General features: G+C 44.2%; 1 protein-coding gene across 2 annotated transcripts in view; it reads left to right on the forward strand.

Moving 5' to 3' along the window:
• Window positions 1-200: 200 nt before the first annotated feature.
• Window positions 201-25247, forward strand: part of PANX2 (pannexin 2) — a 42371-nt gene continuing 17324 nt past the window's right edge. For both annotated transcript variants that reach the window (XM_044276886.1, XM_044276887.1), the window contains exons 1-2: window positions 201-458; window positions 703-1027. In XM_044276886.1, the coding sequence (XP_044132821.1) occupies window positions 802-1027 (226 nt within the window). In that variant the 5' untranslated portion in view covers window positions 201-458; window positions 703-801. The remainder of the gene's footprint in view (window positions 459-702; window positions 1028-25247) is intronic.

The following is a 25247-nucleotide window of genomic DNA, read 5'->3' on the forward strand; positions in this document are numbered from 1 at the left end:
TAAAAATCGACGTCAAATGCTAATGGAATAGCCTATCTGCCTGTGTCTCTGGGAGGAAGAGAGAACACATATTGTTGCATAGAGCAGTGAAGCTTGTAATGCTTTTCCCCAGCATGAGACCCCGCCTCCTTTCTGTAGCCTGCAGTAAATGGATGTGCAACATATCTGTTCTTCTCTGTTCCTGTGGATGGCAGGAATACCTATCTGCTACCAATCCTTCGTCCATGAGATTTTGGTTTCCCTATTTAATCAGGATGCACAGTGATGGCAGATCAGAAAATCCCAGCTACATTGCAGCATTAGGGACAGGTTTCCAGGCGAATGACACTCTCACTTCACTCGTTTGAACGTTTGCCGGCTTGCAGGGACATGCAATGTAAGTTTTCAGTCCGCCTGAAATCTGTAGATGGCAGCTCTCCTGCACAGCACCTTTCCAAAACTCAGGGGATATTCAGCAGGTAAATATAAATCTAATGCATTTTCAGAAAAGATTATGTCAACTACTTCCGTGGCACTGCAGCTGACTGCAGATGTGGCTTCTAATGACTAAAGTCTTAATTACAATGTATGTTTGCTTTTTATTTGCATCTTTTTGCCTTTGCTTTGTATCTTTATACATCAATAGAAACGCCCATCTGCACAATACAAATGGCAAATGGATGGAAGGGTAAATTTACATGTACTGCATATGTTTTTATACAGACTTGACGTCTTCTCTGAACCAGCAGCCCTTACCTTACTAGCCGGTGAAAACACTTAAACGCAAAGGAGAAAAGCCTCCAATCAAAATCACAAACGCTTATGCAACATATCATTGATAACCATCCTGACATGGCTACTGCTTTGCTAGCTGGAGAAAAACTGAAGGAATTGATCCTGCCGGGGCCGCAGGATGATAAGGCTGGTTCTTTGGCAGCTCTCTTGGTCCAGCTCAAACTGGAACTGCCCTTTGACCGAGTGGTTACTATTGGCACAGTTCTTATCCCCATACTCCTTGTAACCTTGGTCTTCACAAAAAACTTTGCTGGTAAGTCAAATGTCATGTGACAGATGCAGCCTGTCCCTGCGGATGAAGGTTGTAAAGCCTTCTTGATACTTGAGTGTGTCTATTCTCATTAAACCTATGTATGATCTGAATGCAGCAGTCCCTTTCATCAGTTCAAACCAACCACCTTCCTTTTGTCATTTGCTACATTTTGTGATGAGGGTTGGATGAATCAGTGTGTTCCTTGCCGAATGTGTCATTGGCACATGAATGGGAGGGAAGGTTTACAATTACAGGATTGTTCCATGCTATGACCTTCCTAATACTCTTAAACACCCTTAGAGGTGAATTGACTTGAAAATATGATTGTGAACATTCTAGACTGAGGCCTTTTTATCAAAACCGGTGCAAAAGTGGAACAGTTGCCAGTAGCAACCAATCAGGTTGCAACTCTCATTTCATAAAAGGTCCAACTGCTTCACATCCCCACCAGAATTGATTATTATACCCCATTGTATAAACATTTTATAAGGGCATTCCTATCTCAGACCCCCATCAATCGCACCGGTTTTGCAATTCATTCCCTTCTAATTTTTGATTGCACAGCAGCATCCTAATAACCAGATTGTGAAAGGAACTGCAGCTGGCCCAATTCACGTGAATGAGGCCAAGAATCAGTACCCTGTGTAGCAGGTGAAGGGAAAGACTGTGAAAGGGACACAATTGTAATCTGAAGCTCCTTTATTATCAGGATCGATGGGCCCCAACTGATTAGAAAGTAATGACATATTCCAACAGCATGCTTTAACTTCATAAAATGTGAAAATCCCTTCAAATGCTCGGAATAAAAAAGAAACGTGTTTATGGTAAAGGCAAATGTCTGGACATAAAAGCTTGTTAGCAGCTGACTTTTCTTTGTTTCCTTAAATGTAATATTTTTTCTGCTGCCACAATTAGGCCTCATGCAGACTGCCATATTTAGCATCTTCATTGCAAACCAAAACATACGCCACTATGGGCCTATACTTTACCTCAATGTGTCTCCAACTCTGCATGGAGGTACACAATTAGATATTGTCTCAAGATCAAAGTCCCTGTCCATATGGCAGATTAGGGCATATGAAGGTCATAGAGTTGGTGTTTCATGCTTGGTACCCCATTACGTGTCAGGATGGACAGTTGTGGCACCAGCTGTGTCACCACAGTATTTAAGTATTAGCACAAAGAGGGGCACCCTCTTTCACCCCATGACTTCCATGAGACATGATTATGGGATGTTGTGGTAGCCAGGGCCCTAAGAATGGACCCCAAGTGTGCCATGCATGGAAGGCCATTAGGTCCTCTAATGCCTTGCCAGTCAGTTGTACACTGACAGGAACAATACTGTCATGTTCTAGCGAGGGTCCAACTGACCCCTAGAACATCTAACCACAAAGAATACACAGAGAAATAACAGTGAGTTGGAAACTGGATCAGCAGGTAAGGAACCAGTGGCAAGAGTTACCACTGGACCAAGTGCACTGGTTTTACTTGGGGCCAAACCCAGAGTGCATAAACCCAGTGAGCCCCCTTCTTCACAGGGCCCCAGATGGTAGGGATGAACTTAGCCAAAGGTCACTGGTTGCCCCTCCAGGATGGTCCCAGTGCACTTGGCTACTTACCTGTAGAGACTGCTGGAAAAGGCACCAGCAGTCCACACAAACAACAACAGAAACCCAGTCACCAGTACTGGAACCCGAACACCGCATAGGACTCAGTACACACACTGAGCACCAGAACACCAAAAGATCTTGATGTATTACAAGTGGCCACAGAGACTGGGTAGAAGGAAACCTAGGAAAGGTGCATAGCTCCAGCACCCAACAAGGGCTGGAGAACAACTAACACCCTGGCCTACAGCAACAGGATTAGGCCTAATGCCGTGGCCGTATTGCAGCCCGCAAACAGCAGATCCGCAATATGTGGGCATTGGCCGCATGCTCCCCGCATCACGGATGCGGACCCATTCACTTGAATGGGTCTGCTATCCGGAACTGCGGTGTGGAACGGAGGCACGGTAGCACTGCGGTGCAGACGGACCACGGACCCATTCAAGTTGAATAGGTCTCGATCTGTCCCGGCTGCAAATTGTGGTCCCTAATGCACGAAACGGCCACATAACGGCCATGTGCATGAGGCCTTAAAAAGCACCTATAGACCACACCCAGACCAAGATCTTAACCCCACAAGCACCAGACAGGGAAGGAGCAAGCATTCAAGGAGCAGTGCACACACAGACAACCAAAACTACACGTCACCCCTGGCAACCAGCATACACGACATTAACCGCAGCCAGTGCGCCAGACCAGAACAGTAAGCAACATGGAACCCGTGTCACAGTGAACCACACAGAGACCGTGACACTACTGTGACAAATACACTGCAATACAGACGTTTTGCAATGTTATTATTATTGATTAGCAGATCAGATATTCAAGTCCTCTAATAGGATTTTAAAAATCAAAAAAAAGTTTAACAATAATTTCCTTTCAAATCAATTTAAAAAATATTATTGATGTAATGACTTGTAAAGTAATATAAGTACTTGATTTATTCAGTTTTTTTTGTTCATCCCGCCACCTAGAAAACAATAAAAAAGTGATTACAAATTTTTATGTACCCAAAATTATACCAGTGTAAAATACAAGCCCTTACACAGCTCAACAGAAAAAAAAAATGTTATAGGTTCTTGAATGCAGCAACAATTTTTTCCTAAAAACATTTTTTATTGTGCAAAAGTAGAAAAACAAAAACTATGTAAATTTGGTATCACCATAATCATGACGTGCATACTAGTCATCATGTCATTTGCAGTTTGCAGTGAACATCAGTAAAACAAAACCCCAAAAACTACAACAACAAAAATGCAAAATATGAACTTAAAATGGTGTCATAAAAATACAGTTGCAAGAAAAAGTATGTGAACCCTTTGGAATGATATGGATTTCTGCACAAATTGGTCATAAAATGTGATCTTATCTTCATCTAAGTCACAGCAATAGACAATCACAGTCTGCTTAACCCTTTATGGACCGGGTTCATTTTCACCTTAACCCCTTAAGGACACAGCCTTATTTCACCTTAAGGACCAGGCCATTTTTTGCAAATCTGACCAGTGTCACTTTAAGTGGTGATAACTTTAAAACACTTTGACATATCCAGGCCATTCTGAGATTGTTTTTTCGTCACATATTGTACTTCATGACAATGCTAAAATTGGGTCAAAAAAGTTAATTTTTTTTGCATAAAAAAATACCTATTTTACCCAAAAATTTGAAAAATTAGCAAATTTAAAAGTTTCAGTTTCTCTACTTCTGTAATACATAGTAATACCCCCAAAAATTGTGATGACTTAACATTCCCCATATGTCTACTTCATGTTTGAATTATTTTGGGAATGATATTTTATTCTTTGGGATGTTACAAGGCTTAGGGCTCTTTCACACCTGCGTTCTTTTCTTCCGGCATAGAGTTCCGTCGTCGGGGCTCTATGCCGGAAGAATCCTGATCAGTTTTATCCTAATGCATTCTGAAGGGAGTGAAATCCGTTCAGGATGCATCAGGATGTCTTCAGTTCCGGAACGGAAAGTTTTTTGGCCGGAGAAAATACCGCAGCATGCTGCGCTTTTTGCGCCGGCCAAAAATCCTGAAGACTTGCCGCAAGGCCGGATCCGGAATGAATGCCCATTGAAAGGCATTGATCCGGATCCGGCCTTAAGCTAAACGTCGTTTCGGCGCATTGCCGGATCCGACGTTTAGCTTTTTCTGAATGGTTACCATGGCTGCCGGGACGCTAAAGTCCTGGCAGCCATAGTAAAGTGGAGCAGGGAGCGGGGGAGCAGCATACTTACCGTCCGTGCGGCTCCCAGGGCGCTCCAGAGTGACGTCAGGGCGCCCCAAGCGCATGGATCACGTGATTGCATGGCACGTCATCCATGCGCATGGGGCGCTCTGACGTCACTCTGGAGCGCCCCGGGAGCCGCGCGGACTGTAAGTATCCCACTCCCCGCTCCTACTATGGCAACCAGGACTTTAACCCTAAGTTCACACTTGCGCGTTTTACAGAGCGTTCCTACGCGCTGTAAAACGCGCAACACATGACAACCAATGCTTCCCTATGGGGCTGGTTCACATTTTCGCGTTTTACAGCGCGTTTGAACGCGCTGTAAAACGCCCGACGCTCAAACAAGTACAGGAGCTTTTTTTGGCGCGTTTGAGCCATAGACTCTTTGGACAACACTGCTGTCAATCACCCAAACGCGCGTCAAACGCGCGTTTACTATTACAAAAAACGCGCATAAATACGCGCGACAAAATCGCGCGTAAAAACGCGCATTTGCGAAACGCTTAGGTGTGAAACCAGGGTAATAGCGTCCTGGGTGCCATAGTAACACTGAAAGCATTTTGAAGACGGATCCGTCTTCAAATGCTTTCAGTACACTTGCGTTTTCCGGATCCGGCGTGTAATTCCTAAGAAGTTTAGAAGCAAATCTTGAAATTTTTCAGAAATTTTCAAAAACCCAATTTTTAGGGACCACTACAGGTCTGAAGTCACTTTGCGAGGCTTACATAATAGAAACCGCCCAAAAATGACCCCATTCTATAAACTACACCCCTCAAGGTATTCAAAACTGATTTTACAAACTTCGTTAACCCTTTAGGTGTTGCACAAGAGTTATTGGCAAATGGGGATAAAATTTGAGAATTTCATTTTTTTGCCTAATTTTCCATTTTAACCCATTTTTTCCACTAACAAACCAAGGGTTAACAGCCAAACAAGACTGTATCTTTATTGCCCTGACTCTGCCGTTTACAGAAACACCCCATATGTGGCTGTAAACTACTGTACGGCCACACAGCGGGGCGTAGAGTGAAAGGTGCGCCGTATGGTTTTTGGAAGCCAGATTTTGCTGGACAGTTTTTTTGACACCATGTCCCATTTGAAGCCCACTGATGCACCCCTAGAGTAGAAACTCCATAAAAGTGACCCCATCTAAGAAACTACACCCCTCAAGGTATTCAAAACTGATTTTACAAACTTTGTTAACCCTTTAGGTGTTCCACAAGAATTAATGGAAAATAGAGATAAGATTTTAAAATTTTACTTTTCTGGCAGATTTTCAATTTTAATATATTTTTTCCAGTTACAAAGCAAGGGTTAACAGCCAAACAAAACTCATTATTTATGGCCCTGATTCTGTAGTTTACAGAAACACCCCATATGTGGTCGTAAACCGCTGTATGGGAACACGGCAGGGCGCAGAAGGAAAGGCAGATTTTGCTGGACTGGTTTTTTGACACCATGTCCCATTTGAAGCCCCCCTGATGCACCCCTAGAGTAGAAACTCAAAAAAAGTGACCCCATTTTAGAAACTACAGGATAGGGTGGCAGTTTTGTTGGTACTAGTTTAGGGTACATATGATTTTTGGTTGCTCTATATTACACTTTTTGTGCGGCAAGGTAACAAGAAATAGCTTTTTTGGCACTTTTTTTTTTTGTTATTTACAACATTCATCTGACAGGTTAGATCATGTGGTAATTTTATAGAGCAGGTTGTCACGGACGCGGCGATACCTAATATGTATAAAAATGTTTTATTTATGTAAGTTTTATACAATAACTTCATTTTTAAAACCCAAAATGTTTTAGTGTCTCCATAGTCTAAGAGCCATAGTTTTTTCAGTTTTTGGGAGATTATCTTGAGTAGGGTCTCATTTTTTGCAGGATGAGATGACTGTTTGATTGGCACTATTTTGGGGTGCATATGACTTTTTGATCGCTTGCTATTACACTTTTTGTGACGTAAGATGGCAAAAAATGGCTTTTTTATACACCGTTTTCTTTTTTTTTTTTTTACGGTGGTCATCTGAGGGGTTAGGTCATGTGATATTTTTATAGAGCCGATCGATACGGACGCGGCGATACCTAATATGTATACTTTATTTTTATTCATGTAAGTTTTACACAATGATTTCCTTTTTGAAACATAAAAAAATCATGTTTTAGTGTTTCCATAGTCTAAGAGCCATAGTTTTTTCAGTTTTTGGGTGATTATCTTGAGTAGGGTCTCATTTTTTGCGGGATGAGATGACGGTTTGATTGGTACTATTTTGGCGTACATGCGACTTTTCTGATCACTTTTATTACCTTTTTTGGGAAGTAAGGTGGGCAAAATTTAAATTTTCTCATAGTTTTTATTTTAATTTTTTTATGGCGTTCACCATGCGGGGAAAGTAACATGACCGTTTTATAGATCAGGTCGTTACGGACGCGGCGCTACCTAATATGTGTAGTGTATTTTATTTTTTTAATTTTTATTCAGTGATAAATGTTTTTTTTTTAATCTTAACTTTTTTCACTTTTGTTTTACATTTTTTTGACCCAGACCCACTTGGTTCTTGAAGATCCAGTGGGTCTGATGTCTGCATAATACAGTACAGAACCCTATATAGGGTTCTGTACTGTATTTTACTTACACTGAACAGATCTATGCTTTTAGCATAGATCTGTTCAGCACCATGGACAGCAGGACGCCTGAGCAGGCGTCCTGTTGCCATGGGAACCTTCACCGTCTGCCACAACTTCGCAGACGGGGAAGGGTAAGCACAGGGCTGCGGGGGGCTCTCTCCCTCTCCATCAGGGGGCTGCAAAGGCACAGCAGCCCCCGATGGAGAGGGAGGGAGCTCCCTGACCGATGACAGTTAACCTTTTCCATACAGCGGTCCGTATGGACCGCGGTATGGAAAGGGTTAAACGGCTGACATCTGCGCAGATGTCAGCCGTTTATACCAGGGTGTCAGAAATGTGCTGGCACCCTGGTATAACCCACTAGAAGCCAACAAATTTTCAAGGGGAGGCGGGCGGGGGATCGCAATTCTGCCTGCCGCACCGCCCGCCTCCTGCAACGCCCCCACCGCCTGCGACACCCCCCCCCCTGCAAGGGGTGCAGGGGGGTGTGAAAAATCTTGATTTTAGGCACTCTAAAGTTTCTGATTAGAAACTGCAAAAAGCGCAGCAAACCGCAGGTCTGAATTGACCTGCGGTTTGCTGCGATCGCCAACACGGGGGGGGGTCACATGACCCCCCCGGCGTTGTGACAGGATGCCGGCTGAATGATTTCAGCCGGCATCCTGTTCAGATTAACCCCTGGGGCGCCGAAATGCCTATTTAAAGTTAGGACGTACCGGTACGTCCTGTGTCCTTAAGGACTCGGGAAATAGGGGTTAAGGGGTTAAGGACCAGGCCATTTTTTGCAAAACTGACCAGTGTCACTTTAACGTTTTGACTTATCCAGGCCATTCTGAGATATTTTTTTTCCGTCACATATTGTACTTCATGACACTGGTAAAATGGAGTAAAAAAAAATCATTTTTATTTATACAAAAATACCAAATTTGCCAGAAAAATGGAAATTTCCAAGTTTCAATTTCTCTACTTCTATAATACATAGTAATACCTACAAAAGTAGTTATTACTTTACATTCCCCATATGTCTACTTCATGTTTGGATCATTTTGGGAATGACATTTTATTTTTGGGGGACGTTAGAAGGCTTAGTAGTATGGAAGCAAATCTTGAAATTGTTCGGAAAATTTCCAAAACCCACTTTTTAAGGACCAGTTCAGGTCTGAAGTCACTTTGTGAGGCTTACATAATAGAAACCACCCAAAATGATCTCATTTTAGAAACTACACCCCTCAAGGTATACAAAACTAATTTTACAAACTTTCGTAACCTTTTAGGTGTTCCACAAGAATTGATGGAAAATGGAGATGAAATTTCAGAATTTAACTTTTTGGGCAGATTTTACATTTGAATCCATTTTTTTTCCAGTAGCAAAGCAAGGGTTAACAGCCAAATAAAACTCAATATTTATTACCCTGATTCTGCGGTTTACAGAAACACCCCACATGTGATCGTAAACTGCTGTACGGGCACACGGCAGGGCGCAGAAGGAAAGGAACGCCATATGGTTTTTGGAAGGCAAATTTACCTGAACTGGTTTTTAGATGACATGTCCCATTTGAAGCCCCCCTGATGCACCCCTACAGTAGAAACTCAAAAAAGTGACCACATTTTGGAAACTACGGGATAAGGTGCCAGTTTTATTGGTACTATTTTGGGGTACATATTTTTTTTGAATGCTCTATATTACGTTTTTTGTGAGGCAAGGTAACAAAAAAATTGATGTTTTGGCACCGTTTGTATTTTTACAGCGTTTAACCGAGGGATTAGGTCATGTGATTTTTTTATTTAGCAGATCGTTACGCACGTGGCAATACCTAATATGTATACTTTTTTTTTCTTTTTTTTTCTTTTTTTTTTACTTTTGCACAATAATAGCAGTTTTGAAGCAAAAAATAATCATAGTTTAGTGTCTCATAGTCTGAGGCCCGACACATATGTGCGCTAAGAGCTCCCATTATTCATGTATACTCATTTATAGTCGGTATTGTACCAGTTTTATCTAGAATGACCACCATTTCTTAGCTCTATATTTTGTATATATAATGGTGTGCAGCCATTTTGTTTTTTGTAATTATGTTTGCTTTATGGATATGCACCTGTGATCCTGAAGGTTTTAGTCAAAATTTTCTTGCAATATATTGGGGTGGCACCCCTTTTAGACTGGACACGCCCATCTACCTGGGACTTCTGAGCAGAGTATGTTTGTAGCTGGTTCCTACACTGCCCTGAATATTGTAGGCTTAAATAAGTCTAAAGTGAGGCAGTTTCTTTAGTGATGGGGACCCATCTGCGGAAGCCACCTTGACGCCTGGTAGATGGGCTCGACACTTATGTGCGCTAAGAGCTTCCATTATTCATGTATACTCATTTATAGTCGGTATTGTACCACTTTTATCTAGAATGACCCCATTTCTTAGCTCGTTAGCTTAGCTAGTTTGTATATATAATGGTGTGCAGCAATTTTGTCTTTTGTAATAGTCTGAGAGCCATAGCTTTTTTGTTTTTTGTTATTCTCTCAGGTAGGGTCTAATTTTTTGCGGGATGAGGTGACAGTCTGATTGGTACTATTTGGGGGGCATACGCCTTTTCGATCACTTGCTGTTGCAATTTTTGTGATGTAATGTGACAAAAATGTCTTTTTGTTACACATTTTTTATTTATTTTTTACGGTGTTCACCTGAGTGGCTAGGTCATGTGATATTTTTATAGAGCTGTTTGTTACGGACGTGGCAATACCTAATATGTATACTTTTTCATATTTTTTTTTTACTTTAGCACAATAATAGCAGTTTTGACACAAACAAATGACGTTTTAGTGTCTCCATGTTCTGAGAGCTATAGTTTAATTAGCTCTCGTGGGGACTCGATGCGATCGTTCACCCGACACAAACCTCTTCTATGTCGCGGTCAGCGCAGACCGCGGCATAAAAGGGGTTAATCCGGCAGCATCAAAGGTCGGGAAGGGGTTAAACTAATAACACACACAGAATTAAATGTTACCATGTTTTTATTGAACACACCATGTAAACATTCACAGTGCAGGTGGAAAAAGTATGTGAACCCTTGAATTTAATAACTGGTTGAACCTCCTTTGGCAGCAATAACTTCAACCAAACATTTCCTGTAGTTGCAGATCATACGTGCACAACGTTCAGGAGTAATTATTGACCATTCCTCTTTACAGAACTGTTTCAGTTCAGCAATATTCTTGGGATGTCTGGTGTGGATCGCTTTCTTGAGGTCATGCCACAGCATCTCAATCTGGTTGAGGTCAGGACTCTGACTGGGCCACTCCAGAAGGCGTATTTTCTTCTGTTTAAGCCATTCTGTTGTTCATTTACTTCTATGCTTTGGGTCGTTGTCCTGTTGAAACACCCATCTTCTGTTGAGCTTCTGATGGCCTTAAGTTCTCCTGCAAAATGTCTTGATAAACTTGGAAATTCATTTTTCCTTCGATGATAGCAATCCGTCCAGGCACTGACGCAGCAAAGCAGCCCCAAACCATGATGCCCCCACCACCATACTTCACAGTTGGGAGGAGGTTTTGATGTTGGTGTGCTGTGCCTCTTTTTCTCTACACAAAGTGTTGTGTGTTTCTTCTAAACAACTCAACTTTGGTTTCATCTGTCCACAGAATATTTTGCCAGTGCTGCTGTGGAACATCCAGGTGCTCTTGTGCAAACTGTAAACGTGCAGCAATGGGTTTTTTTTTGGACAGCAGTGGCTTCCTCTGTGGTATCCTCCCATGACATCCATTCTTGTTTAGTGTTTTATGTATTGTAGATTCGCTAACAGGGATGTTAGCATATGCCAGAGTCTTTTGTAAGTCTTTAGCTGACACTCTAGGATTCTTCTTCACCTCATTGAGCAGTCTGCGCTGTGCTCTTGCAGTCATCTTTACAGGACGACTAGTCCTAGGGAGAGTAGCAGCAGTGCTGAACTTTCTCCATTTATAGACAATTTGTCTTACCGTGGACTAATGATCAGCAAGGCTTTTGGAGATACTTTTATAACCCTTTCCAGCTTCATGCAAGTCAACAATTCTTAATCGTAGGTCTTCTGAGGGGTCTTTTGTGCGAGGCATCATTCACATCAGGCAATGCTTCTTGTGAAAAGCAAACCCAGAACTGGTGTGTGTTTTTTATAGGCAGGGCAGCTGTAACCAACACCTCCAATCTAATCTCATTGATTGGACTCCAGTTGGCTGACACCTTACTCCAATTAGCTCTTGGACATGTCATTAGTCTAGGGGTTCACATACTTTTTCCACCTGCACTGTGAATGTTTACAAGGTGTGTTCAATAAAAACATGGTAACATAAAATTCTTTGTGTGTTATTAGTTTAAGCAGACTGTGATTGTCTATTGTTGTGACTTAGGCCTCTTTCACACTTGCGTTGTCCGGATCCGGCGTGTACTCCACTTGCCGGAATTACACGCCGGATCCGGAAAAACGCAAGTGTACTGAAAGCATTTGAAGACGGATCCGTCTTCAAAATGCTTTCAGTGTTACTATGGCACCCAGGACGCTATTAAAGTCTTGGTTGCCATAGTAGGAGCGGGGAGCGGGGAAGCGGTATACTTACCATCCGCGCGGCTCCCGGGACGCTCCAGAATGACGTCAGAGCGCCCCATGCGCCCCCCCAAATTGCGGATCCGCAAAACACGGATGGCATTATTGTGCGTTCCTCAATTTGCAGAACGGCACGGACAGCCATTAATATAACTGCCTATTCTTATCCGCAAAACTGACAAGAAGAGGACAGGTTATATTTTTTTTTATGGAGCAATGGATGCGGACAGAACACGGAGTGCTGTCTGCATCTTTTGCGGGCCCATTGAAGTGAATGGGTCCGCATTCAAGCTGCAAAAACTGTGGCTCAAATGCGGACCAAAACAACGGTCGACTCGTGTGCATGTAGCCTTACAATGTGGATTTTCTAAAGGATTATTAGGGAGTGATGAAGTTATTGTTATTCCAGTGAATAATCATTTTCTATTATAATATCATGATTTTTTATTTTTTAATATATGTGTACAGTATTTATCAGCTATTCAGGTAGTGGTAGTACGCTCAGTTTGAGTATCACAGCGTAACATAATATATGTATTCTAAAATCTCAACATGTGGTCAACTATACCTACAGCATTTTCTTATCAATGTTTCGGTTATAAGAATGTCATCTGTCACCCAGGAAGAAGGAGAATAAGCAGCCTACATGAGTTAAGGCCTGCTTATACTAGACAATTATCGTTAAAATCCACTTGTTTCTAAGCTATTTTAACAATTATTGGCCAATGTGCATGTAGAGGCACATCAACAATAAAGAGTAAGACTGTGAAAACTATCATTATCGGCAGCAGAAATGAATATAGATGTTGCGTGTAGCAACAATTACCATAGTTTTCATTTACGAGCATATGGCTTTAAAAAGAATGGCAATGAAATACTGTGGTGTGTATATCTACTTTTAGCATATGGAGAATTAGAGAGTCAAGATGAAGAGAAAAGCTAAGAATATTTATTTAGAGTGCCCTGAAAAGGTTATTACTATTATTATAATTATTATTATCATGATCGTTATTCTTAGTAAGCCACTGAAAAGGAACAGGAATATTTGGATAGTTATTACAGACCCTGAGTGGCTTTGAAAAAATGCATATTATTTACTAGGTTTTTGACAGTACAAATCATTTATTCTGTTCACGTAGCCGCATGAGCGCTTGTTTTTTGCAGGACAAGTTGCATTTTCTAATTCAACCATTTAATATTGCATGTAGTGGGGAGCTGAAAAAAAAAATGGGGTGAAATTGGGAAAAAATGCAATTCTGCAACTGTTTCTTTTGTTTCGTTTCCTATGTGGTAAAACTGACCTGTTACTTTGTTTCTTCAGGTCAGTAAGATTATGGCGATACCACATATGTATACTTTTTCTTGCATTATAATGCTGAAAAAAAATAAAAACCTTGAAAAAAAGTTTTTTTTTTTTCCATGGCCATATTCTGACCCCTATAACTTTTTTTGTAGTTACAATGCCTTGAAAAAGTATTCATACCCCTTGAACTTTTCCACCTTTTTTCACACTACGCCCAGAAACTTAAAGGGGTTATCACATGAATAATGCAAAAAAATTAAAATCAGACATCATATAGTACATGATACCCTCTTTCTAACAAAGCTAGAACCAGCCCTGTGGATCCAGAGATATCTCCATTCATTGCTCTGCTAGACTTATATCAAGCTGAAAGCTCAAGGGGAGTGTCTTTTCTGCTGAAGCTAAGGGGGCGTGTCCATGCTCTCCCTATCACAGTTCAGGAGGCCATCTCAGTGAGAAGGACAAAGAAATAGGAAAAAGTACAAAGGGCAGGTAGTACTATATAAATACATTATATTGAATAACTCAGTGGTTATGCCAAATTTCTAATTAAATGTAATTACAAAAGTATTCCCATCGAGGAGCTAGTTTTAAAACTGTAGAATATTTTTGTTAAATGTATTTTATTAGATTTTATGCGATAGACTAGCACAATGTCACGGGTAGAGTAACGGGTATGAAGATTGAGCGGAGGTGCACCCCCTGAGCTGCCACCCAGTCCCTGCCTACTTGCACCACCCGCCCTAGGTGACGGAGCGCAACTGGGCCACAGTCCCTAACCTACTAAGTGCAAGCAGAGAGAAAGAGACAGCAGGGAAGAGGACAGCCACTGAGAAGTTACAATAAGCGGACAAGAGGTAGAACAAAAACGGAAGGCGAGGCGGGTCAACTAGCCGAGGTCAGTCCAGGAGGTCAAGTCAGAACAAGGGAAGTTGCAAAGACAAATCCGTAAACAAGCAGAGGTCAAAATCCGAGAGGTAGCGTCAAGGTACAGGGAGCGGGCAGAAGAGATGTCAAGAGGTGGATAGAGGTTCAATTCCAGAGGTAGCTTAATAACAATAAAGTACACAGCCTATAGGACGAAGATCACAGGCAACCTGTAGCCAGCAGGCCGCCTGTATTTATAGTGGGGAGTGAGGGTCATGTGACGTGGCCAGCGTCACATGACCGACAGACAGACAAGTCGAACACCGAGTGATCAGCTTGGCGCTCAAGGCAGACCTAGGAGCAGGGAGCCTCCCAGCTAGCAAAGCCGCCCTGGGAACGAGGCCAGACACAGATCCTAGCTCCTGAAGCTAAGCAGCAGGTCTGAGGCTGATGGGAGACCGAGTGCGCCTTTGGCGCCCCGTTACAGTACCCCTCATTTTACGAGGGGCCACCGGACCCAAGCATTGTGGACGAGGTTTCTCAGGGTGTTCCCGGTAAAATTTAGTAATGAACCTGTAAGCATGCATCCTAGACATAGGTATCCAGGACCTTTCCTCAGGTCCAAAACCTTTCCAGTGGACCAGGTATTGAAAGGAATTTCCAATCTTTCTGACATCTATTATTTTAGAAATAATGAATTCCTCCTGACTCTCAACCTCCACTGGTGGAGGAATTTTTTTAACCGGAACCACTGGTGACACATATCTCTTAAGTAACTACTTATGAAACACATCATGTATACGGAGGGAGTCGGGTAGCTTAAGTCTAAAAGATACTGGGTAATAGGCTCAATAATATTGTATGGTCCAATGAAACGCGGCGAGAATTTCTTAGAACATTGTTTCAAAGCAAGATTTTTAGTCGACAACCACACCTTATCGCCGAGTACAAAATTTACCCCCTTGGAATGTCTCTTATTGGCATGTTTACACTGGGTTTCCAGGGCCTTTTCCAGGTTCGATTGAACCTATGCCCAGACTGTGCACAGTCTAGCGGCAAAGGAATCTGCCTGCGGGTTGAGTGAGGAAACAGAGGGATTAGAACTAAAACGAGGATGTAAACCACTTTTACAAAAAAAAAAAAGGAGACACCCCCGTGGAAGAATTAACCCGATTGTTGATGGCGAATTCTGCCAATGGGGGTTGATTATGCGATACATAGCACCTTAGAAAAAGCTCCACTGCCTGATTTAACCGTTCTGTCTGTCCATTGGTCTGTGGATGGAAAGCAAACAAAAAGGACAAAGAGATGCCGCATCTTCTACAAAAAGCCCTCCAAAAGCTAGAAACAAACTGAACGCCTCTATCAGAGACAATATTCTCAGGGACACCATGCAGACGTACCACATGTTCAATGAACAAGGATGCTAAGGTCTTTGCATCAGGGAGCTTACTTAAAGGAACAAAGTGCACCAACTTGCTAAAACAGTCTACCACTACCCACACCACTGACTTCCCCTCAGAGAGGGGAAGATCAGAAATAAAATACATGGAGATGTGAGACCATGGCTCACAGGGAATGGGTAGTGGTTGTAGTTCACCAGCGGGATGTGTTCCTGGGGTCTTAGACTGGGCACAAGCATCGCAAGATAAAACATAAGACTGTACATCTTTAGACAAAGTGGGCCACCAGAAAGACCTTAGCAGCAATTCCTTAGTGGCAGCAATACCTAGATGACCACAGAGCACTGAGTCATGACATTCACCCAATAATTGAACACGAAAGCATTCAGGAACAAACAACTTATTATAACGATCGGCGCGACTATCACATACGTGACACAGAGGGAGGGAAAGAGGAAGGCCCTGCCCAAGTGAGAGGGAAGGTGGTGACCCCTGACCCACCTTGCGGCTGGCACCTGGCTGCCCTGACGTCCCTAGACGGGTTCCTCACCCGTACGCCGATCACGTGCCTAAAACCCTGGCTTTCCCTAAGATGAGCCCTAGATAGTGAACAGGGCGGTGGGAACACTAGTCCGCACCACTAGCTCTAAAGGAAAACACCAAGGGGAGGACAGACAATACAGACTAAACATATAATCCCAGGTGGGCGACAACAGGAGACAACAAAAAAGCCCAACAGGGATCCGGAGGGTAGCACTCTGGAACAACAACCAGGATTCACAGCTCCAGTGGGTCAGTATAGAAGTCCAGGCAGGAAGCTCTATAACTGGCAACTAGAGAAGTGTGAGAGGAGAATATAAGGAGGTTGGGAGTGGCAGACAAGAAACAGCTGAGGAGGAGAAGCTACGGATCCCTGAGTGTGACAAAAAGGATTGCAAGGCAAACACAGAAAGCAATCACTAAGAAACAACGTGATCTTTAGACATAGAGCGCGCAGCCACCCGCTGCGACTTCCTGACCCCGGGTATAACGGAGTCAGACGTGGCTCTTGACACCCTCGTGACAGTACCCCCCCCCCTTTCACGAGGGGCCTCCGGACACTCAGGACCAGGTCTCTCAGGATGAGAGGCATGGAAAGCCTGAATTAACCTGTTGGCGTTTACCTCTGACGCTGGAACCCACATTCTTTCCTCGGGACCGTAACCCCTCCAATGCACCAGATACTGAAGAGAGCGGCGGACCCGACGAGAATCAACAATTCTGGATATTTGAAACTCCAGATTACCATCCACAATAACAGGAGGAGGTGGCAGCGGTGATGGTTCTAGAGGTGGAACATACTTCTTGAGTAACGACTTATGGAAGACGTTATGGATCTTAAAAGTCTGAGGTAGCTCCAGGCGAAAAGCCACAGGGTTAATGACGGCTACTATTTTATAAGGACCAATGAACCTAGGGCCCAGTTTCCAAGAGGGAACCTTCAACTTAATATTCCTAGTAGACAACCACACATAGTCATTCACTCCTAGGTCCGGACCTGGCGACCGTTTCTTGTCGGCCATGCATTTATATTTACCACTCATATTTTTCAAGTTAGCTTGCACCTTCTGCCATACCGATGAAAGAGATGAAGAAAACCGTTCCTCTTCGGGAACCCCAGAAGACCCCCCCTCTTTGAAAGTACAAAATTGGGGATGAAAACCGTATGCACCAAGAAATGGTGACTTGCCGGTGGATTCCTGACAGCGATTATTTATGGCAAATTCGGCTAACGGTAAATATGATGACCACACCTCTTGGTTTTCAGACACAAAACACCTTAAATATGTTTCTAGGTTTTGGTTGGTACGCTCAGTCTGTCCATTCGACTGAGGATGGAAAGCTGAGGAAAAGGACAAGTGTACCCCCAAACGGGAACAAAAAGCTTTCCAAAACTTAGAAATAAACTGGGTTCCCCGATCCGAAACCACAACGGAAGGGACCCCGTGAAGCTTCACGATTTCACTGATAAACACCTGAGCAAGAGTCTTAGCATTAGGAAGTGCGGGTAGTGCAATAAAGTGTACCATTTTGCTAAACCTGTCTACTACTACCAAGATAACTGTTTTACCCGCAGACAACGGTAAGTCAGTGATGAAATCCATTGACAGATGTGTCCATGGCCTATTGGGGATGAAAAGTGGCAATAAAGACCCTGCTGGACGTGTATGAGAGACTTTCGCGCGTGCACAAGTAGAACAAGTAGACACGAAATCCATTACATCCTGACGCAACCTTGGCCACCAAAAACGACGAGACAATAGCTCCAAGGTTGCTTTACTACCCGGGTGCCCAGCAAGTGCCGAATTATGATGTTCCTTTAATAATTCAAGACGCAGGTTTAACGGTACAAACAATTTCTCTGAGGGGCAAGAGGCCGGGGCGTCCCCCTGGGCCTCTAACACCTTTCCCTCTAGAACAGAGTGTACAGCAGAGACAACCACTCGTCTTTGTAAAATAGGTACCGGATCACTAACATTACCCCCTCCAGGGAAACTACGAGATAATGCGTCTGCCTTGGTATTTTTTGCCCCAGGACGATAGGTGATTACAAAGTTAAATCTGGTAAAGAATAGCGACCACCTAGCTTGTCTAGGGGTGAGACGCTTAGCCGATTCTAGGTACAGAAGGTTTTTGTGATCCGTAATCACCGTGACGGGGTGGATTGCTCCCTCTAAGAAGTGACGCCACTCTTCAAACGCCAGTTTAATCGCCAACAGTTCCCTATTTCCAATATCATAGTTCTTTTCTGCTGTAGATAACTTTTTGGAAAAGAAAGCGCAAGGACGCCATTTGCCAGGAGACGGACCCTGAGACAATACAGCCCCCACTCCCACCTCTGACGCATCTACTTCAACAATAAAAGGCTGGGAGACATCAGGTTGAATTAGAACAGGTGCTGAGGTAAATCTCTCTTTTAGAGAGGAAAATGCAATTTTAGCGGCGTCAGACCATTTAGAAAAATCAGTCCCCTTCTTCCTAGTCATGTCAGTAAGGGGTTTAACGATCACTGAATAATTTTTAATTAACTTTCTATAGAAATTTGCGAAACCCAAAAACCGTTGTAGAGCTTTAAGGTTCTCAGGAAGATCCCAATCTAAAATTGCCTGGACCTTCCTAGGATCCATACGGAAACCTGAAGCAGATAATAGATATCCCAGGAACTGTATTTCCTGAACGGCGAAGACACATTTTTCAATTTTCGCATATAATTTATTCGTCCGTAGGACCTGCAGTACTTGCCTGACATGTACTTCATGTGTTTTCAGATCAGCCGAATAAATTAAGATATCATCTAGGTATATGACTACAAACCTACCGATGAGATGACTAAAAATATCATTAACGAAATGTTGGAAGACAGCAGGGGCATTGGTCAGACCGAAAGGCATGACTAAATTTTCATAATGCCCCTCAGGGGTGTTAAAAGCTGTCTTCCACTCATCCCCTTCCTTGATACGAATCAGATTGTAGGCACCCCTAAGATCAAGTTTGGAGAACCACCTAGCACCCGCAATCTGATTAAAAAGGTCAGGAATGAGAGGAAGAGGGTATGGGTCTCGGATGGTTATCCGGTTTAGCTCACGGAAATCTAGGCAAGGACGCAGGCCCCCATCTTTCTTTTTAACAAAGAAAAACCCTGCAGCCACGGGTGAAGAAGAGGGTCTGATGTGTCCCTTAGCCAGACTCTCGGAGATATAATCTTTCATGGTTTGTCTCTCGGGACCCGAAAGATTATACAACCTGGACTTGGGTAATTTTGCACCGGGAATCAGGTTAACCGGGCAATCATAAGGACGATGAGGTGGTAGCTTCTGACAACCCTTTTCAGAAAAAACTTCCTCAAAGTCCGAAATAAATGTAGGTAGGGAAGCTATGGAGGTGATTAAGCAATTGTTATTTAAGCAATTCTCTCTGCAATGCTCACTCCACTCCAATATCTCCCTGGCCTGCCAATCCACCACTGGATTGTGCGCTACCAACCAGGGAAGACCCAATACCACAGGAGAGGGAAGGCCCTCCAGAACGTAACATGAAAGACACTCATTATGGTGGTCCCCTACCCGAAGGTGTAAGTTATGGACAATGTGAGTGAGGTTTCTCTGAGACAGAGGAGCAGAATCAATAGCGAATATGGGAATAGGTCTCTGCAGCGTACAGAGAGACAAACCCATAGTGCGGGCAAAATGGGCATCTATCAAATTTACCCCTGCTCCACTGTCTAGAAAAAAAGAAATAGACTCCGTCTTAACACCAAAAACAATAACCGCTGGCAACACAAATTGAGATGTTCGTATGGAGGAAACGTATACCCCCCGGCTGACATCCTCCGCACAGCCTGGGGTTAGTAGTTTTCCGACGGTCTTTTGTTTTTGAGAAAGGAGGGACAGACATTAATGAAATGACCCCTCCCCCCACAGAAAAAAGCAAGCCCCCCACCTACGGCGAACCTCAGGAGGACGGACCTGACGAGAAGTTCCTCCTAGCTGCATAGGCTCATCTAAGTCAGTACAGACTAACTGCTGCTTGGGAGAGGTTACCAATTGCTCAGGAATTTTCGATCTCTCCCTAAGACGTCTATCTATTCTGATAGAGAGGGACATAACAGCATCAAGGGAAAGGGGGGTCTCATTCAGCGCCAGCGCATCCTTAACCCTTTCAGATAACCCAGAACAGAACTGACTCCTGAGAGCCGGGTCGTTCCACTGAGTATCCGTAGCCCACCTACGGAACTCTGAGCAATATTCCTCTGCTGGCCGATCTCCCTGTAGGAGTCTCCGTAACTTCGACTCAGCCAGGGCGACTCGGTCAGGGTCATCATATATGAGACCCAAAGCCCCAAAAAATCCCTCCACTGACCGGAGAGCCTGGGAACCAGGGGGTAACGAGAACGCCCAGGATTGCGGGTCCCCCTGAAGCAGGGAAATAACAATCCCCACCCGCTGTTCTTCATTACCTGAGGAGTAAGGGCGCAGCTTAAAATATAATTTGCAGGCCTCACGGAACGTCACAAATTTGTCCCTTCCCCCAGAAAATCTGTCAGGAAGAACAACCTTGGGTTCTGTAACAACCTGGTTACCCATAGCAACCGCTGGGCTTGCGGTCTGCTGCATTTGCTGCTGTTGTTGGAGGACAGACGCCTTCAATCCTGCCACCTCCAAAGACAGGCCTTGAAGCTGTTTTGCCAAAGCAGCAATAGGATCCATATTGGATTCTAAGTAGAGAGAAAAAAAAAATTTTTTTTTTTTTGTCCCCAAAAATAAGGGCCAGTTATAATATCACGATCGGCGCGACTATCACATACGTGACACAGAGGGAGGGAAAGAGGAAGGCCCTGCCCAAGTGAGAGGGAAGGTGGTGACCCCTGACTCACCTTGCGGCTGGCACCTGGCTGCCCTGACGTCCCTAGACGGGTTCCTCACCCGTACGCCGATCACGTGCCTAAAACCCTGGCTTTCCCTAAGATGAGCCCTAGATAGTGAACAGGGCGGTGGGAACACTAGTCCGCACCACTAGCTCTAAAGGAAAACACCAAGGGGAGGACAGACAATACAGACTAAACATATAATCCCAGGTGGGCGACAACAGGAGACAACAAAAAAGCCCAACAGGGATCCGGAGGGTAGCACTCTGGAACAACAACCAGGATTCACAGCTCCAGTGGGTCAGTATAGAAGTCCAGGCAGGAAGCTCTATAACTGGCAACTGGAGAAGTGTGAGAGGAGAATATAAGGAGGTTGGGAGTGGCAGACAAGAAACAGCTGAGGAGGAGAAGCTACGGATCCCTGAGTGAGACAAAAAGGATTGCAAGGCAAACACAGAAAACAATCACTAAGAAACAACGTGATCTTTAGACATAGAGCGCGCAGCCACCCGCTGCGACTTCCTGACCCCGGGTATAACGGAGTCAGACGTGGCTCTTGACACCCTCGTGACACTTATCTGCCGGTGTTTGTAGAGGAGCAAGTTGCTGAGCCTGTTGAATCTCAGAGGAAAGATCTGGAGAAACTGCTGCCACAAAGATGTTTGTCGGCAAGATAGGTTCCGGGGGGGGGGGGGGGGGGGTAACAGAAGGTTGGACGGCATTAAAACTCCGGGACAAGGCATCTGCCTTAACATTTTTACTTCCTGGTCTGAAAGTAGCAGAGAAGTTAAAACGAGTAAAAAACAGGGCCCATCTGGATTGTCTAGGATTAAGTTGGAGTGCCTTTAAGGAGGATGGTCTTACCCAGTCTTGGATAGCCTGAACCTTACTGGGAACCATTTTAAATGAATGAGGAGTGTGAGGCAGTGACAGGCCTCACGGCTGCTAGGGGAAAGATATGGCAGGAGTTTCCATTTCTTCGCTGTCAATCAGCAGGTCAGAATCTGCACCGGGTGAAACAATCAGTCTGGGATAAGAGCCCAGTCCACACTGTTAGGAGTTGAAGAAGTCTAAGCGTGCACTCGAGCAGCAGGTGGAAAATGAGAAACCTGAAGAGGGGAGAGTCCTCTGAAGGATGTCAAGAGGTCTAAGCCAGAGCCTGTTAGGAGGCAGTCTGGAGATGATGCCGCTGTAGTACCGCCCGAGGCAGAGAAAATGGAAGGTCTTTCTGCTGAACCTGTTGATGGGGCTGATGTGGATGCAGAGGCCAAGAGTCTCATGACAGTGTGTAACCAGGACCAGGTCGCAAAAGATGTCCCCTCCGCCTACAAGGTCTTCCAAGTAGCCAGCAGCTTGCTGGGGAAGAAATATGAGGAGATGGACAACCAGTATGCAGATCCTGTCTACTACTGTGGGCTGGCTCTCCCGAAAGGAGAACAGTGCCCTGGGTGAGCCTCTGGAGAAAGAGGAGAAGGACTTAAAAGGGCAAGTATATGATGCCAGGTCCAAGGAAACAAAGGCTCAAGAAGTTAAGGCAGAGGTGTTGGGGGACGTGAAGTCTTCAGGTGCTGCAGAGACCGAAGGAGTGGCTACTGATGTAGAAAAAGCCACTAAAGAAGCAGAGGTCTCTGAAACTGCTGCCAAAGTGGGGGAAACCACAGCTGGGAAGATGTGCACCGGAGGCACTTTAAAAAAGCGTGCGGGGACAAGCCTGCTCTGCTGAAGAAGAAAGGGTTGAGACACAACCATGAACTGGAACCGTTCAGTCAAGAGTTGCGGCAGTCCAAGAAAGGACATGAGGAGCATGTACAGAAGCCCGAGAATCAAAAAAGAGAGCTTGCTGATTATATAAAAACATCTTCTGAGAGAAGTTCCAGAGGCCGAAGGCCAAATGTGGAGAGAAAAAGAAAGAAAAGAGATAGGCCACGAGTGCGAAGGAGTAACATCCTCGCTCGGGAAAGAGAGTACCTGCTCATGAAAAGGGGAAGAAAGTCCCATAGATATGATCTACTCCATAATAAACTTGTGTTCGTGACAAACCAAGCGCTGTTGTCCTGGGTCTGGCAGAATAAAGGGAAGACTGTAGGCCAGGTCGATGCCCTCTCACAAGCATCTGGGTTTGGTGCTAGTGTTCACCCCTACGGGTTTGAACAAAGGGGGAGGATATGTGAGGCAGTGACAGGTCTCACGGCTGCTAGGGGAGAGATATGGCAGGAGTTTCCATTTCTTCGCTGTCAATCAGCAGGTCAAAGGCCACACCAGGTGAAACAATCAGTCTGGGATAAGAGCCCAGTCCAGACTGTTAGGAGGAGGAAGAGTCTGTGTGCAGCAGAGGCCTGGGAAGGCTCTGTACAAGTGGGCTCAGCCGAGCTGGTTGAGGGGCCATGGGGCTAGGTGTTAGCCTGAACTTTGGGGGACTCCGCGAAGTCTTGGAATCAACGGTCGCTAGGCCAGAGTCAGGAGGACTTCTGGGCCACAATCCCCCAAAAGGTACTGGACTTTGTTACAGCCTGGAAGTGCTGGATTGTTAGGCTGGGAAATGCTGCATGTTCTTCCCGTGTGTGAACAGGGCTTTCAGTGAGGTAGGGAGTCCTCATGTTTAGTTAGAGCCCAGCCGGGCAGGTGTTTTATTTGTATTGTTTGTTTTGCTTTTGCTGAGGTGCCAAATAAAAGCAATGTTTGGCCCCTAACCCTGTGGTCGATGAAGATCATTGTGAGAATGACCCCCGAATAAGAGGCGATCCCTTACAGGAGTAAGAATATAGCCAAGATAGGTGATCTCTTGAACTCCAATTACACATTTCTCTAATTTACCAGACAAATGGTTCTCCCTGAGGATTTTAAGAACCAGTCTGATGTGAGACACATGAGAATCCCAGTCAGGTTAAAAGACAAGAATATCATCGAGATAAACAATCATAACTTTGCCAATAAGTTCTCTAAAAATATCATTCATGAAATTCTGAAACACAGCTGAGGCATTGCAAAGACCGAATAGCATAACCAGATACTCAAAGTGTCCCTCTGGAGTATTAAAAGCAGTTTTCCACTTATCTCCCTCCTTAATACGAACTAGGTTAGAAGCTCCTCTCAAATCAAATTTAGAAAACCAAGAAGCACCCAAAATCTGGTTAAACAAATCAGGAATCAACGGGATGGAATACTAATAGTAATTTTATTGAAATTACTGTAGTCAATGCAGGGCCTGAGACCACCGTCTTTATTTTTAACGAAAAATAATCCTGCTCCCAGGGGAGAGGTGGAGGGCCTAATATGTCCTTTCTTGAGACTCTCCTGGATGTAGTCTTTCATGGATTATAAATCCGTCCTTTAGGAAATTTGGACTCAGGTAGCAAGTCAATAACACAGTCATAAGACCTATGGGAGGGACAGTATCTGTCTCAGTGTTGGAAAAAACATCTGAATAATCAGCAATAAAATGAGGAATATCTGATGAGACCCCAGCTTGAACTACGGTTAAGCAAGAATTACAGTTAGGCCCCCATCTCTCTAACTCGCCTGAACTCCAGTTAATGACCGGATTGTATTGCTGAAGTCAGGGCATACCAAGAACTACCTGAACTGGAAGATTCTCTAAAACAAAGAAGGAACATTTCTCAGAGTGGCAGATCCCTACAGATAGGGTAACCTCCGGAGTACAGAGTTTTACTGTGCCCCCTAGCAGGGGGGTAGAATCGATGGTGACAACCCGGATCAGGGTGGGTAATTCTAGTATAGGAATTCCCATCTGATCAACGAATTTGTAATTCAATAAAACTAAAAGCTGACCCTGAATCCACAAAGGCATTGCCTAACCCCTTTAAGACCCCAAAGGTAATAGAAACCGGCAGCAATAGTTTACTTTTTACCACCTCTGGGAGTACCTTGTCCTTGAATCCCTCAGACTTGGATGATTTCCCAGAAGGCTGAGCTTTAGCACACTAACGGATCCAGTGTTCGGGATCCCCACAATAAAAACAAGAGCCACGACTACGACGTAGTTCTCTTCGCGTCATCCCGAGTTGCATGGGCTCGTCCGAGTGGGCTTCCATCCTGTGTTCAAAGGGGGGAGTCTCAGGTTGAAGAAGGGTATGAGGAGAAAACAAATGCTCCCGCTGTCTCTCTCTGATCCGTCTATCTAGTCTGATGGTTTGCGTCATGGTCTCCTCTAAAGAGTCAGAACAGGGATAACAAACCAACATATC

This window comes from Bufo gargarizans, chromosome 2, assembly GCF_014858855.1.
Source record: "Bufo gargarizans isolate SCDJY-AF-19 chromosome 2, ASM1485885v1, whole genome shotgun sequence".
Classification (NCBI taxonomy): Eukaryota; Metazoa; Chordata; class Amphibia; order Anura; family Bufonidae; genus Bufo; species Bufo gargarizans.